The following is a 15210-nucleotide window of genomic DNA, read 5'->3' on the forward strand; positions in this document are numbered from 1 at the left end:
TCTGACCCCCCACTTGGGAGGTTCGATCCTGGTTCAGTCCACTGGCATTTGAAGGTGCTCAAATACATCAGTCTCATGTTGGTAGATTTACTGGCACACAAAAGAACTCCTGTGGGACTAAATTCCAGCACCTCAGCGTCTCCACAAACCATAAAGGTAGTTAGTGGGATGTAAAGCCAATAGCATTATCATTTATTCTCACAAAGAAGGACAGATGCCCAATTCTTCAAACAATGAGGATGTAATGGTTCAAAAGATGTCATGAAAGGCAAGCAATGGTTGCTTTAATAACAGTGCAAGAGATCAATTAGAAATTGATAAGAAATATGAAAGCAGAGCCAAGCTCAAAATTTGAAATACTATGTTTTATCAAGTCCCATGCAATATTTCCTTGCCTATACAAATGCAGCATACAGCAGGCCTACTAAAGTGCTACACATATACATAAAGAAAAGGAAGCTACGAAGGATGATAAGAACATGCTCAATGACAAGCTAGTATGGGTACACAAAAAACAACAGAAAAGAGGGGCAATGGCAAACTGCGCATCTTTACTTACAGTCATCTTTAAATGGCTCATTTTTTGCCAGTCTCAGATTCTCAGTTCCCAGCTACGATAGGGAGATATACACTCTCGCTGAGGAACCCATACTTGAAAGATTATTTTTCTTGATGAGGGAAATGTACGATAAGGAGTAAGCCAGATAAAAACAAGAAAAAGTAGAGAAGACAAGGAAAACAGAAGAAGAAACACAATGGGTTTAAGAGATGTGCTGGAAACAAAACAAACAATTGTGCAAGTTTATATTAAAAACAAAAAAGAAGGAAAAAATTGGAATCTGGGAAGTAGAATTATTGATCTTGTCAGAAGCTGAAAAGAAGTAAATTTAGTAAAACTGGGATTGATCAGGAGTGAAGCCAGCCAACTCTGTTGCTCCCTCTACTGACCTTAGCCAGTCATTGTATTTGCCTTTTGTGTATGTTTTCATCTTCCTATTTTTAATGTATATTTGTTCCCTTTCCAACACTTATTACTAAATTATATAGGATATCAAAATATTTCCTCATCCACATAAGTGTATGTAAGGCCAATGATCATACTGTAATTCTAGTATCAGAAATGAAACAGTGACTAAAAATAAACCACCTTACTTCTTCTATCTAAGATACCGGTATTAATTTAGTAAATGTAATTTAGTAATTTATTAAATTGCTGAAGTTAATCATATAAATTGATTTATCTTCTTGGACTCTAACTACATAAAGAGTACATTGGAGTTTTGATCTAGAACAGTGGTTCTCAACCTTTTCTTGCTCAGGGTACACCATCCTTCCAAGCGAGTTCCCACAGCACACTGACTCAGAAGTTGGCAACGATGTGGAAAAATTGGTCATAGTTTGCCTTCAGCAGTCAGTTGTTTGTAGACTTTTGACTGTAACATCATTACATCCATGTTTTAGCATGTTATGAGGTCATAAATTAGACATGTGTTATTTGCATTATTGTGTTAATTTTGCTTTTCTTAAACATTTCAGTAGAATATTTTGATTAAAAGGAGAAAAGATGAAGGGGAATGATAAAGAATCTAACAGTAACAGAAGTGAGAATGAACCAATTCAAAGTGTAGGGACTTGAAAAGCAATATGGAGGGAAACAAGAGTGAAAGAGATTTATGTTTATTGAACAGGGAATGTGTGTGTATTTGTCTTCTTATTCAACCACAAACTGAGCTTTTGTGTAAGAAAAGACAAGCTCAAATTTCTCATTAATCTCTTTTATTGTAAAGCATAAGCCAACAAATTCCCAGCAAAATAAATATGTTTAAGCTCTTGAATATTTTTTCTATTGTTCCTGTTTTAAAATTAAAATTATTTTAATTTTACTAGCAATATCATAAAGGCTTAGATATTTCACAGCACATCTAGAGAATCTCACGGCACAGTAGTATGCCATGCCATGCCCACTGAGAACCACTGGTCTAGGAAAGTAAGTTATAAAATAATACAGAAACAATTGCACAAAAACAAACAAACAAACCTGTGGTATATAGAGTCCAAAAAGGACTTTATCCTGCCAAGGTAACTGCTGCCCAGCCTAATGGCCTGCAGATCTTGTTGCATCACCAAACTTCAACCTTAAGCATATTGCTTGGCTTTCATAATGGAATCTGCTGTCTGTCCTATCAGGTAGTTCCTAATTTGGTTTCATAAGGCTGATTGAACTCAATTCCAGACCTCAGTTCAGGACTAAAACTTGGATGAATTGAGGAATCAAACCTGGAGACTCTCGGTAAGGGACAGGTGGCTGAATGGGGATTCAAACACATAACTCTACTTTTTTTTAAAATACCTATTACTGTACAAGTAATCACACAGCTCATCAAGTGAGTAATACTGGGTAATGGAGAAGATGTAATACTAAGATTTATTCATGTCTTGCTAATGCAAAAGCACTATCAGTAAAGGTTTCCATGATGGAACAGGCTGCAGGTAATTTCCCTTTATATGAAGCTTTATTATACACATCATTTTAGCTTATAAATTAGGCTTGAAGCATAACAGAACTAGATAGCAAGTTATTATTAGTAAGAAGGATTAATGAGTATCATTCTAAACTGATTTCCAAATATTATTCCAGATATATTAACATCCAGTTATGAACCTGTTGCTGTTAAACCAACAGCTTTGATCCCAGGTGCTGCTTTATCCCCTGTATTTTTATCAGAAGAACAAAGAACGTTTGGAAATCCCATCAGTTATCTGGGCGGACCACGCCTAGATTCGCCCAACATCCCACGAGCCAGTAAAGAGAGTGTACTTTCACTGGATTAACGTCAAGAATTGTTACTGCAGCAGACCTACAGAAATAGTACAGTGTGATCATAAGACTCAGAATGAGACAAACATTAAAGAATGAATATTGGACTATTTTACTGATTTGTGCCAGAAGCATTACTTAAGAGTGAAAGAACAAAAGCAAGAAAAATAGTGATATTTTTAAGAATGAAAATTATTTAATTAATAAACTATAGCAAGAGGTGATATTAATATGATGTGTGAGTGTATGAAATGTCTTATGTTTCAGAAACATGTTTATAGAAAACATTATTGTACTTTCATTTTTCTACTACATTCCCTAGTCAGAGTTTACAAATGCATTCTTCAGATAAATAAACGTCCATTAAATTAATGTGCCCTTTATTTAACTGTAGTAAATAGGTTTTCTTAGTGTTACAACCTTTCTTCCTACTTCTACAAACAGTAGAACACCGTTAATTCGACCACCGATGATTCAACTCTCTCCATAACCTGACCATGACGTAAGCCCAGACATGTATTGTATGTTTGTACGAGTACATTGTGGGTATGTCAGCACTCAAAATGTTACACACAATATACTGTTGAGTCACTTAGCTTGGTGATGCTTGACCAACCTGTGCATTCTCATGTTTTGCTTAGTGAGTGTTTGTTGTTAAAGCAGTGTTTCTTGACAAGGTGAATAGCTTTTATGTTTTACAGTAAAATTTTGCTTTCAGTTTACCTACTCATCACAGTAGGGCAACCAAAAAAGTGTCAACACATTATGCTTACTTAAGAAAAGTTAAAAGTGTTTGAGAGATGAGACAAAGGTAAGTCCATAAAAAATTGGAAATAAAGTTGATGTTGGGGCTACTATGATTAAAGACTAGAAGAAGAACAGGAATGAACTACAAACTCATACAATAACCATTTTTAAGGAAGAAGGACTAGAAATCATAAAACGTTGAAAAAGCCCAAATCTGAACTGCTAGATTGTGCTTAGTGGGTGTGCTTTTCATAGAAAAGAAGAAAAGGAACTCCATTGTCTGGCCCATTATCAAAGAAACAATGCTTATTTTGAATAAAAAATTGGAAAGAATATTTTACTACGAGTGAAAGCTGGCTGCAATAATGAAGAAACATCATGGGATTTGAAATATGGTAATTTCAGGCAAGAAGCTATTAGCTGATGATCTAGCTTCAAGTGTGTTTGTTTTAAAACTTGATTTTTTTTTTTAAAAAACAAATACAGCATAACACCATATCAAATGTACAGTATAACATTGATGAATTGGGCCTCAACTATAAGATGCTTTCACAAAGAACTTTTGCCACACGAAATTACACCGAGAAAGGGACAAAACTTACAAAGGAGAGGGTAAATTTTGCTAGTTGGAACAATGTTACCAGTAGTCATAAATTACCAATCTTTATAATCAAAAACACCAAGGGCATTCAAGAATATCAATTTGTCATCCTTGCCAACATATTTTCGCCATAAAAAATCAGTAGCTTTAATTTTGAAAATCAGCCTGGATAGATAGCAGCCTTTTCAAAACATAGTTCTCTGGCAGTTTGTGCCTGCAGTTGAACGTAAAACAACTCCCTGTATCTGCCCTTTTCTAATACATTGCATCCAACTGAACAAGAGCAGGAAAGAAAAGGGAAAAAACAGGAAATAAAAGCTGTATTTCTTCCATCCAACATCACTTCTCTCATGCAACCCATGGATCAAGAGGTAATAGAATAGCTAAAGAAGAAATATTGCTGGAAATATGTTGCATCCATTTTGAAGAAGACAGCAAAAGTCATGGATTTTTGCATGAGGAACCAAATGATTGTTGGAAACACCTGGTTTAGGAAGAAGAACAGTCAGAAGATTATGAGGTACGAGTATGGTTAGGAAGACAGACGGATAAAGACCATGACTGATTATATTATCATAGAGAAAGAACACCGGAAGAACCTTTTAGATGTTACAGCCATGCCTGGAGAAGCCTTTGATGGAGATCATAGAGTTGTGATAGGAAAATTAAAAGTGGGAAAGATTGAAAAACCCCCATTAAGAAGAGAGAAAATTAAAGTATGGAAGTTGAAGGAGAAAAGCATACAAAAAATTTCAAAGGGAAATAATACCGTTGGTACCCAGGATGGAGATGGGAAATGTTGAAGATGAATGGAAAAGATTTAAGGAAGCACTGGTTGGATGTGCAAAAAAGATATGTGGTAGAAAATCAGGAAATGTGAAAGACAAAGAAACACACTGGTAGAATGATAGAGTAAAAATTAAAGTAAAGGAAAAGAAAATGGCATGGAAAGCATGGAAAACATCTAAGACAGAAGAAAGTAGAAGAAAATATGTGGAGGCAAAGAATTTGACCAAGAAAGTAGTGGAGGAAGAAAAGAGGAAAAGCTGGACCTTATTCACACAGAAATTGAGAGCTGATATGCAGGGCAGCAAGAAATTACTGTATGGTATTTTAAGAAACAAAAAGAGAGATCAAGTAAATGCCAGATTTGTGAAGGATGAAAGAGGCATAATATTAAGCAAGGCAGAAGAAATAAGAAATAGATGGAGACAATATTTTCAGAAGTTGCTGAACATGAGAACTAATGACAGTCATTCAATGGATGACCAGGAAAGGCTATTAGTTGATGAAGAAATGGATAAAGAAATTACAATGAATGAAATTGAAATGGCAGTAAGAAAGATGAAGAATGGAAAAACTGCTGAAATAGATGAAATTTCAGTGGAGATGATAAAGACAGCTAGAGCTGTAGGCCTGCAGTGGACATACCAAGTTCTCAGGATTGTCTGGGAGAATAAGGAGGTCCTTGAGGATTGGCAAAAAAGGAATAATCTTCCCAACTTTCAAGAAAGGCGATAAGAAAGTATCGAAGAACTATAGGGGAATTACTCTGATATCCCATGTTGCTACGATAATGGAGAGGATACTGGAAGGTAGGATAAGGTTGAGGGTTGAAAATCAGATTACAGGAAAATGAGTTTGGTTTCAGAAGTGGAAGTTCAACAATAGAGCCCATTTTCATTATGCGACAACTAATGGAAAAGCAATGGGAGTATGAGAATGATATGGTGATGACATTCACTGACACTGAAAAGGCATATGACAGTGTCACCAGGACTAAAGTTTGGGACAGTCTGGTGCAAAAAGGAATTGGACAGGGATTAATAAAAATGATCAGGGCAATGTACAAGGAATGTTGTTGTTGCGTGCAAACACAAGTTGGCAGGACAAGTTTGTTCAAAATCACTAGTGGGCTGAGACAGGGAAGTGTTCTATTGCCAATCCTGTTCACAATAGTAATGGATGGCATCATGAGAACAGCAAAAAACATATGGAAGAAGAGAAATGGACATCGTGTTATTTGCAGATGATATTGTGATTTGGGGAGAAAAGGACATGAAGGTTCAAGAACAGTTGGATGTGGTGAATGGGAAGATCAAAGAATGTGGATTGAAAATAAGTGTAGAAAAGAATAAAACTCTTGTTATGACTAGAGGGGAAATGTCAGATTAGACTTGCAGACAAGCCCCTGGAAGTAGTGGAGATGTTCAAATACCTGGGAAGTGAATTAATAGAGAATGCTCGACTGGAGGCTGAGATTAGTAAGAGAATTCAAGCTGGAAGCTGTTTCTATCATAGTGTAAGAAACATGTTATGGGACAAATATGTGCCAATGGAAGCAAAGAAACTTATGTACAAGATGTATTATGTACCCATAACAATGTACGGAGCAGAAACTTGGACAATGACAAAGAAGAATGAGAGTCGAATACAGGCAGCCGAAATGAAGTTCTTGAGGAGTATGATACAGAAGAGTAGAAGAGACAAAATAATGAATGAGAAAATCTGGGAAGAAGTTTGAGTAGAAAAAATTAATGATAGAATAGAGAAGAGCCAACTAAGGGCATTTGGGCACATTAAGCGAATAAGTGATGAAAGAATGCCAAAAAAGATTATGGAAATGCATATGCAAGGAAGGAGAGGCCATGGACGACCAGGATTGAGACGGAAGGACATAATCCAATGCAGTATTATAGAAAGAAACCTGGACTGGAACACAGTGTTGGAGGAAGAGTGGTGGAAAGACCGAAGAAAGTGGAGAGGAACCATATTTGTCCCTACCCGGCTACAGCTGGGTAAAGGGAAATGATGATGATGAGAAAAAGTCACTAACCTGTTTAAGGCAATGAAATCTTTTAATATAAAGGATGGTATTTGCACAATTGCTGAGGCTTGGGAAGAAGTTAAAGCATCAACACTTGAAAAATCCTGACATAAACTTTGGCTGACATTGGCGGTTGAAATTTATTGAAATGAAGATGAAGATACACAGGCAATCGTCCAAGATTCGCAAATCTTGAAAGCTGATGTTCAAATCATCAGTGTTGATGAGTAGCTTTCTGAAACTCATGTTGACTGCACAATGGAAGAAGAACTAGACAATGATCTGATTAATGCAACTGTTATCCAGAGAGCAGGCAATACTCAAAAAGAAGACAATGATCGAAAACTCTCCCAGTTGAGTATCCCATGCAGATGCCAAGCAAGCTTTTGATTTAATTCTTGTGTATATTGAACAGAATTCTTGTTTAACATCAATGGACATTTTGTGGATATGGAAATGGAGCATTACTGACTTTTTTTCATTCTTAAGTGTTTAAGGTATGCCTATTTATTATTGTGTTGTATGTACTTTAGAGTATAATATTACAGTAAATACTATTGCCCCTCTGGTACTCCAACCTTTCTTATGTTCCAACCATGCCCTCAGTCCCAAAGGCTAATCCATTAGTTATGTTCTACTGTAATTATATGCACTCATTCAAGAGATGAAAGAATTTTATGAAAGTTCTTTTGAATCCATATCACAGTATCAAATAAAATCAGCTATAACTATCCTAGATGTTTATTTATTATTCATGGTATGTAAAAATATTGGGTAAAAGACATTAAGACAATCAATCATGCATTACATCTTTCTAATGAAACTTAACAAAGCCTCAAACAAAATTTTGTTGTTCATTTCTTCACCAAATCTATCTTTCATAGAGCTTTGTCCTGTCTGTTAACTACAGTTTCCTGTGCTTCAGTGCATTGCAAGATGTCCACATGTGTTGCTTATTTATAACTGCACTGTATTAAAGAATGAATGAGTTCTTTCAATCATTTCTTTTGTAATTAATAAAACCAACATGTTTGACACATTCCCAAAGATTGACAAGTTTTGATATTTATGCATATTAAATACTGAAAATATAAAATTAAAAACCCCACTAAGGTATAACCATTATTGGTGTTATCATCACTGTCACTGGAACAGTGATTCTATGAGCATTTACTCAGTTCCAGGTTTATGCATCAGCATGTGAGTATTGAGTTCTCAGTCCAAAGGCTGGTTAGATCACCAACAATTTTATCAGCTGTCCCACTGCTTTCCTCACGAAGCCAGGAAGTGTTATCACATATCATTCTGACAAGACCACTGAAAGATACACACCAACATACCCCACAAGTTGTATTTCTACAGCATTCTTCACAGGGACTGATTACACAAAGATTGTTGTTACTAGCATTTCAAGTTATATGCTTGTAAGATATCTTTTTTCATGAATTCTGCAAGTTTGTAGTTTGTTTAAAGAACTTAATGATCTAGCACAGAATATAAGACACTGAGTTCACACATGACTCAATTCTAGTATAACTGACATAACTAACCTATACACCAATATACCTGTTGCAGAAGCACTAAACATACTGAGAAACACATTAAAAAGGAACATCATACCAAAAGAACACACAACGGAAAGTATTATTATTCTAAACATCATCACAAAAAAAAATGACTTCACCTTCGACATCAAACACAACATCTAACCTGAAGGATTCCCAATAGGTTTACCTTTTTCAACCATACTTATGATTTGGTTTAAAGTGGTCCACCTATTCAGAACAAACACATGTGAATACAACTGTATCTTAGTAACAGTTATATCCTCATTTTTTATTTTGGTTCTAGTTTTGACCTTTTTGGTCATCATCGGCTGTCATTATCATTGGTACATAAAATCATTAAACACCTGAATCTGTCTAAAATAAAGTGAACCCTAGATAAAATAAACACACATGAAAACACTTTAAAAAACACTCCAAGTAAGTCTGTGTAGTGATCTTAACAGTGACGATCAGATCGACAGTCATAATTGCAAACTACAACAGTCTTGATTTAACATCGGTGCGTATAACACCTGTCCTTGATTGAAGCTTGTAACTTGTGGTAGTCACCAAAATAAGGTGTATGATTATGAATGAGGGGGACATGCATAAAATAGATCCTTACAGACCAATAAAACTGTTGAGCCGGCTGTCAATGGATGCCCCCCTCACTGATAGCTTCAAGGGAATTTTCACCACACAGCAGATCCTGTCAATGACACTATCCATTGACAACCGCCTCAGCAGTTTTATTGGTCTGTAAGGATCTACACTATTTTACGGATGTCCCCCTCATTTACAGTCATACACCTCAGTTTGGTAACCCCAAGTTACAAGCTTCAATCAAGGACAGGTGTACAGGTGAAAATGAGGCAAGCATATTTGATTTTGATTACTATTATCTTATAACTCTTAAGCAATGACCTTTATTCATAGCATCATTCAGTATAGTATATGTATGTACTTCTCTTGCTGGTTTCACCAGTAACAAATAATGTTTGGCTGAACAGGAAACACACATGCTGCTATTCTGACAAAATACATATAGAAATTTTCATCTCAAGAATCGCGTGGCTTCAGGAAGGACATCTGGTCTTAAACTGTCGGTCAAAACCAAAATGAGCCTAGGTGGCTCTAGCAGCCCCAGAAATAACTCGGATAAGCTGAAGAAAGTAAAAAAAATGTTTTTGTCACATTTAACTTTGATCATTCTCACAATATACTGTTAATGATGTTTTTTCAACACAAGATAACAATGCCAGTTAGTTAGTCAATCCATCTTAGGAACTATTCATGACACCAATTTAAAACACTTCCTTTGCTCATTTGTGTATGGCAAAGGGCACAGGCTTGGCTTGCCAGATACTTGCTGCAATAATGGAGTAGATTGTACAATTAGTAACTCTCCACCGATGGTTGCATGGCAGTAAATAACTTATTTCCTTAGAGCGGTCAGTAACCTTAAATGGAGGAGCCCCTCTAAATGGGGTGATGACCTCTCAGTGGACAAAATAACACTGAAAACCATTATGCAATGTCTGTTCTTGGTTACAGTGGCTGCAAATGGTATCTGTTTCCATGTTAAGTGAGACCTGACTAAAAGCCTGTTAGTAGGTATAAAATATCTTTGATAGCAGCAAACCTATCATAATAGTAGCCTGAAATAAAAATTTATATACAGTAAATACAGTGTTTCAGAAAATGTCAGGATATCATCTACATCCAGCTATTTGTATACAAAAGGTATTGTAATAAGTGGGTGATTATCATCCAATTCATCCGGACAGACACCATTAAAATAAAAATGCACAACTGGTCAAATTCATAAAGGAGAAGGACAAGTCCATCCCTGACCAAACTGAGACCAAGTAGCAGAGCAGAAAGGAAAGAACACTGAAAAACAAATACAGGCTGCTTTATAATGAAGTACTAGATGCAAGATGGGGTAAGTATGTTTTAACAGAGGGGTATGTATACTGGAATGTTAAGACATCAGCTCAGGGGCTGGTTGGATTCTGATAAAGCACCACCAGGGTTATGTGGTTATAAGAAAACAGCAAAAACTGAAGGCAGTGTCAAAATGAGGCATACTAGGCAAGATGAGAAGTGAGGTAGTTTGCCATTGTTTTCCTCAGTGGTTCAGAAAGGGCAAATGCAGCACAACTGACCCTATATGTAACACCTTTCATAACAATCAGATGTAGTATTTGTGCTCTGAATGTCATTGCTCAGAACCAGGTGGTGGTGGTGGTGGTGATTATTGTTTTAAATAGAAGTACAATTGCTCAGGACCACCAATATCTCAACAGCTTCATAATGTCACAGCCATGGATGAGACTGGAACTTCAGCAGAAGCTGCATTTTGCTCTGGCCTGTGCCAAGAGATAGATGCAAAAATACTGCATCAGTCAAGAAATGGCAACAGGCAGAAGGAAGAGGTAAAGTATGTAAATGACAGGGATATTATACTGTTATGAATAAAACTCCATCTGTTTCATTACTCTAATTTATTTCAGGATGGCCTAATAAATGCACACACACATATTTAAACACAAACAATTCTAACCAGTTATGAATGACCACACTAATTACCAGCCTATTTACAAATCTCTCTACCTTATGGCACAGCAAGTGTCCAGGCCATTCCTTTACCTGGGATAATAATACTTACTTTCACTTTCCCAAAGTCCAGTCACCTCCTACAGCCACTGTGCGTAGACAGCTGGATTTGAACACAGTGCCACTGACTATACAACACACGTCGACTGTTCGTTGTTCGACTCCACTTATACTTCACACAGTCACATGCAGTGAGCAACTAAACAGCTCAACAGGATTCAACAACAGGACAATACTCACAACAGCGAACATTAACACAGGTTCATTTACCCTCACACTCGTGACAGCAGCTTCCCTCCCTGACTCACGCAGAAATACACGAACACACAGTATAGTCTTTTTTCCACGCACTCACTGGTTTTCTGTGGTTTCCCATTTTCATACCAAGCAAATGCTGGGGCTGTACCTTAATTAAGGCCATGGCCATTTCCTTTCATCTTCTAGGCCTCTCCTCTCCCATCGTCGCCATCAAACCTATATGTGTCAGTGCGACGTAAAGCCACTAGCAAAAAAAAAAAAAAAAAAAAAGAAGTATGTAAGGATTGTTGGCTACAAGGATAATGTCCAGATACAGGAGGTGTCTAATACTAACAAAATATAGAAATTTACCTATGCTAACAAAGACATTTACAATAAGATACAAAAGTTGAAAACTAGAAAAGCAGCTATTGATAAGATTTCTGGGGATATAGTACCGAATCTGAAGTACTTGTTTGATTACTGTTTGCATAAAGGAGCTATACCAAATTAATGGAGAGTTGCTATTGTAGCCCCTGTGTATAAAGGAAAGAGTGATAAACATACAGTAAAGCTGAAAATTACAGGCCAGTCAGTTTGACATGTATTGCATCTAAGCTTTGGGAAAGCATCATTTCTGATTATATTACACATGATGCAAAATTGATAACTGGTTCAATAGATGGAAGTTTGGTTTTAGGAAAGGTTATTCCATTGAAGCTCAACTTGTAGGATTCCAGCACAATATAGCAGATATCTTACATTTAGGAGGTCAAATGTACTGTATCGTGATTGACCTATCTAAGGCATGAAAATGAGTGCAATTGGACTAGACAAAAGGGTGACTGAAAGGGTGGTATATTCTGATCATTAAGAGAGGAATTCCTCAAGGCATTATCCTTTCTTATATATGAGTAAAACTGGAATCAGAGATAAGACATTTTGTAGATGATGTTATACTGTATAGATAATAAAAAAGTTACATGATTGTAAGCAACTGCAAAAAGACCTCAACAATATTGTGACATGGACAGCAGGCAATGATATGATGGTAAACAGGGTTAAAAGTCAGGTTGTGAGTTTCACTAATAGGAAAAGTCCTCTCAGCTTTAATTATTGCATTGATGGGTGAAAGTTCCTTGTGGGGATCACTGTAAGTACCTAGGTTTTAATATAAGGAAAAATCTTCTATGGGATAATCACATAAAAGGGATTGTAAATTAAGGGTACAAGATTTCTGTACATGAAGGGGTTGTAGTAAGGATGTAAAGGACAGAGCATATAAGCCTCTGGTAAGAACCGAACTAGAGTATGGTTCCAGTGTACGGGACCCTCACCAGGATTACTTATTTCGAGAACTGGAAAAAATCCAAAGAAAAGCAGCTCAGTTTCTTCTGGGTGACTTCCAACAAGAGTAGTGTTAGAAAAATGTTGCAAAATCTGGGCTGGGAAGACTTGGGAGAAAGGAGATGAGCTGCTCGACTAAGTAATATGTTCTGAGCTGTCAGTGGAGAGATCATGTAGAATAACATTAATAGACGAATAAGTTTGAGTGGTATTTTTAAAAGTTGGAAAGATCACAATATGAAGATAAAGTTGGAATTCAAGAGGACAAAGTGAGGAAAATGTTCATTTATAGGAAGAGGAGTTGGGGATTGGAATAATTTACCAAAGGAGATGTTCAATAAATTTCCAAGTCCTTTTCAATTATTTAAGAAAAGACCAGGCAAACAACAGATAGGGAGTCTGCCACCTGGGTGACTGCCCTAAATGCAGATCAATGGTGACTGATTGAACATTTAGGCCAAATAACATGAGGTAACCTGACTGCCCTAAATGCAGATCAATGGTGACTGATTGAACATTTAGGCCAAATAACATGAGGTAACCTGAATTAAACTATCTGAGAAACTGGTATAGCAAGATGAATTCTAAAGATTCATTTTGATTAAGGATACTGAAATTGGATTTTAGAATATTCAGACCATGTATTAGACTAGATGACTTGAAGAAATAACTAATAGCACTGTATCAGCAGACAATCCTAGGTCCCGACACAAGATGGATATGTTTCAGAGACATGAAGACGAGAAACAGAATATTTCTATATTCTGGACAAGCCAATGATAACCAAAATCAGACCATACTCCACCTTCTTCATAAAAAGGCCAAGAATAGTTTTGTTGGATTGACATTCCACTTTAGAACAGATAATCATCCCACAGTTTGTGTTCATGGATGAGAATGGGACTTCATGCAATGCTATGCATTGACAGATGTTCAAAGATGGGTAAAAAGACAAATTTTGCAGCAAGATGCAAGAAACTTTACATTGTGTATGGAAAAGAGACATCCTGATGTCAATGGAAAACTTAAATGCATAACTCAGAATAGAGAATCAATGTCCAGAATAAATTACTAGAAGAATGGGGGCTCAAATTGTTAATGAAGAGTAAGCCATCAATTTGCTTGTATATTTGGACTAGTTATAGGTAGTACAGTGGTGGTTATTATTGTTTTAAGAGGAAGTACACTGACTTAGCAAATGTCATGGGATAGTCACCTAATAGCGTGTGTGGCCTCCTCTGGCCCTGCGAACTGCAGTCAGACGCCGTGGAAGTGAGTTGAATAGTCCCTGGTAGTCCTCTGGACGCAGTTGACACCAAATCGTTTGCAGAGCGGCCGCCAATGCTGGTCTGTTCGTGGGTGCAGAATCCATGGCACGGAGCCTGCATTCCAGGACATCCCAGGTATGCTCAATACGGTTCATATCGGGGCTCCTGGGTGGCCATGGCAGTCGTTGGACCTCCGCTGCATGTTCCTGGAACAAATTCCCGGGCGACGTGGGAGAGATGTGGCAGCGCGTTATCATCTTGAAACACTGCAGAACCGTCTGGGCGCTGGAAGGCCATAAATGGGTGGAGATGGTCTCTGAGCAGCTCAACATACCGCGTACCATTCAAAGTCTCTTCCAGAACAACTAGGGGGCCCATTCCATACCAGAAAAATACATCCCAGACCATAACAGAGACATCAACGCTCTGGACCACACCTTCGAGGCAGGTGAGATCCATCGCTTCATGTGGTCTACGCCATACACGGTGCCTCCCATCGGCATGGTGCAGTTGAAATCGTGATTCGTCCGACCATATCACGTTACGCATTTGTTCCAGTGTCCATCCCTGGTGACTGGTGACAAATGCGAGTCGTTGTGCCCGATGACATTGGGTTAACAGTGGCACCCGTGTGCGGCACCGGCTCCCATACCCCATAGAACCCACGTTCCTACGGATTGTCCACTGGGAGACGTGTCTAGCATGGCCTGTGTTGAATTGAGCAGTGATTTGTTGCACGGTTGCCCGTCTGTCACTATTGACAATCCTTCTCAGATGTCGCCGGTCACGGTCATCGAGGGTGGCTGGACAGCCGATCATTCATCTGTTGTGGACGGTGACACCCGCATTCAACCATTCACGATACACCCTGGACATGGTTGACCGTGTGAAGCCGAATTCCCGCACCACTTCCGAAATCGCACTTCCCATCCATCAGGCACCGACCACCATAGCCCGTTCGAACGGTGTCAGCTCACGACGACGTTCCATATTACACCTGTCACATGCACAGCCACTGCTCACAAGGTCTCCTATACAACTGCCGCTGGCACAGGGGGCGTGTGGTGCGCAGACAACACACCGGCGCATCAGTGCTCCGCTATCCCATGACATTTGCTCAGTCAGTGTATAACTCGGCAGTCATCCTCTATTAACACTAATCAGAGGTAAAAAGATGGAAGGGATCTGACTCTTCAAAA

General features: G+C 37.9%; 1 protein-coding gene across 4 annotated transcripts in view; it reads left to right on the top strand.

Moving 5' to 3' along the window:
* The window catches only part of axo (axotactin), a 608064-nt gene extending 604873 nt beyond the window's left edge, over positions 1 to 3191 (top strand). The window contains exon 35 of one of the 4 annotated variants that reach the window (XR_010858480.2): positions 2639 to 2665. Coding sequence is in view for 2 of the 4 variants with exons in the window: in XM_067135240.2 (XP_066991341.1) it covers positions 2639 to 2832 (194 nt within the window). In the remaining 2 variants the exon portion in view is untranslated. Of the gene's footprint in view, positions 1 to 2638 lie in introns of all 4 variants that reach the window. The other 3 variants (XM_067135240.2, XM_067135242.2, XM_067135241.2) reach the window with 3 other exon arrangements.
* Positions 3192 to 15210: the final 12019 nt, after the last annotated feature.

The sequence above is a fragment of the Anabrus simplex genome, chromosome 1, assembly GCF_040414725.1.
Source record: "Anabrus simplex isolate iqAnaSimp1 chromosome 1, ASM4041472v1, whole genome shotgun sequence".
NCBI lineage: Eukaryota > Metazoa > Arthropoda > Insecta > Orthoptera > Tettigoniidae > Anabrus > Anabrus simplex.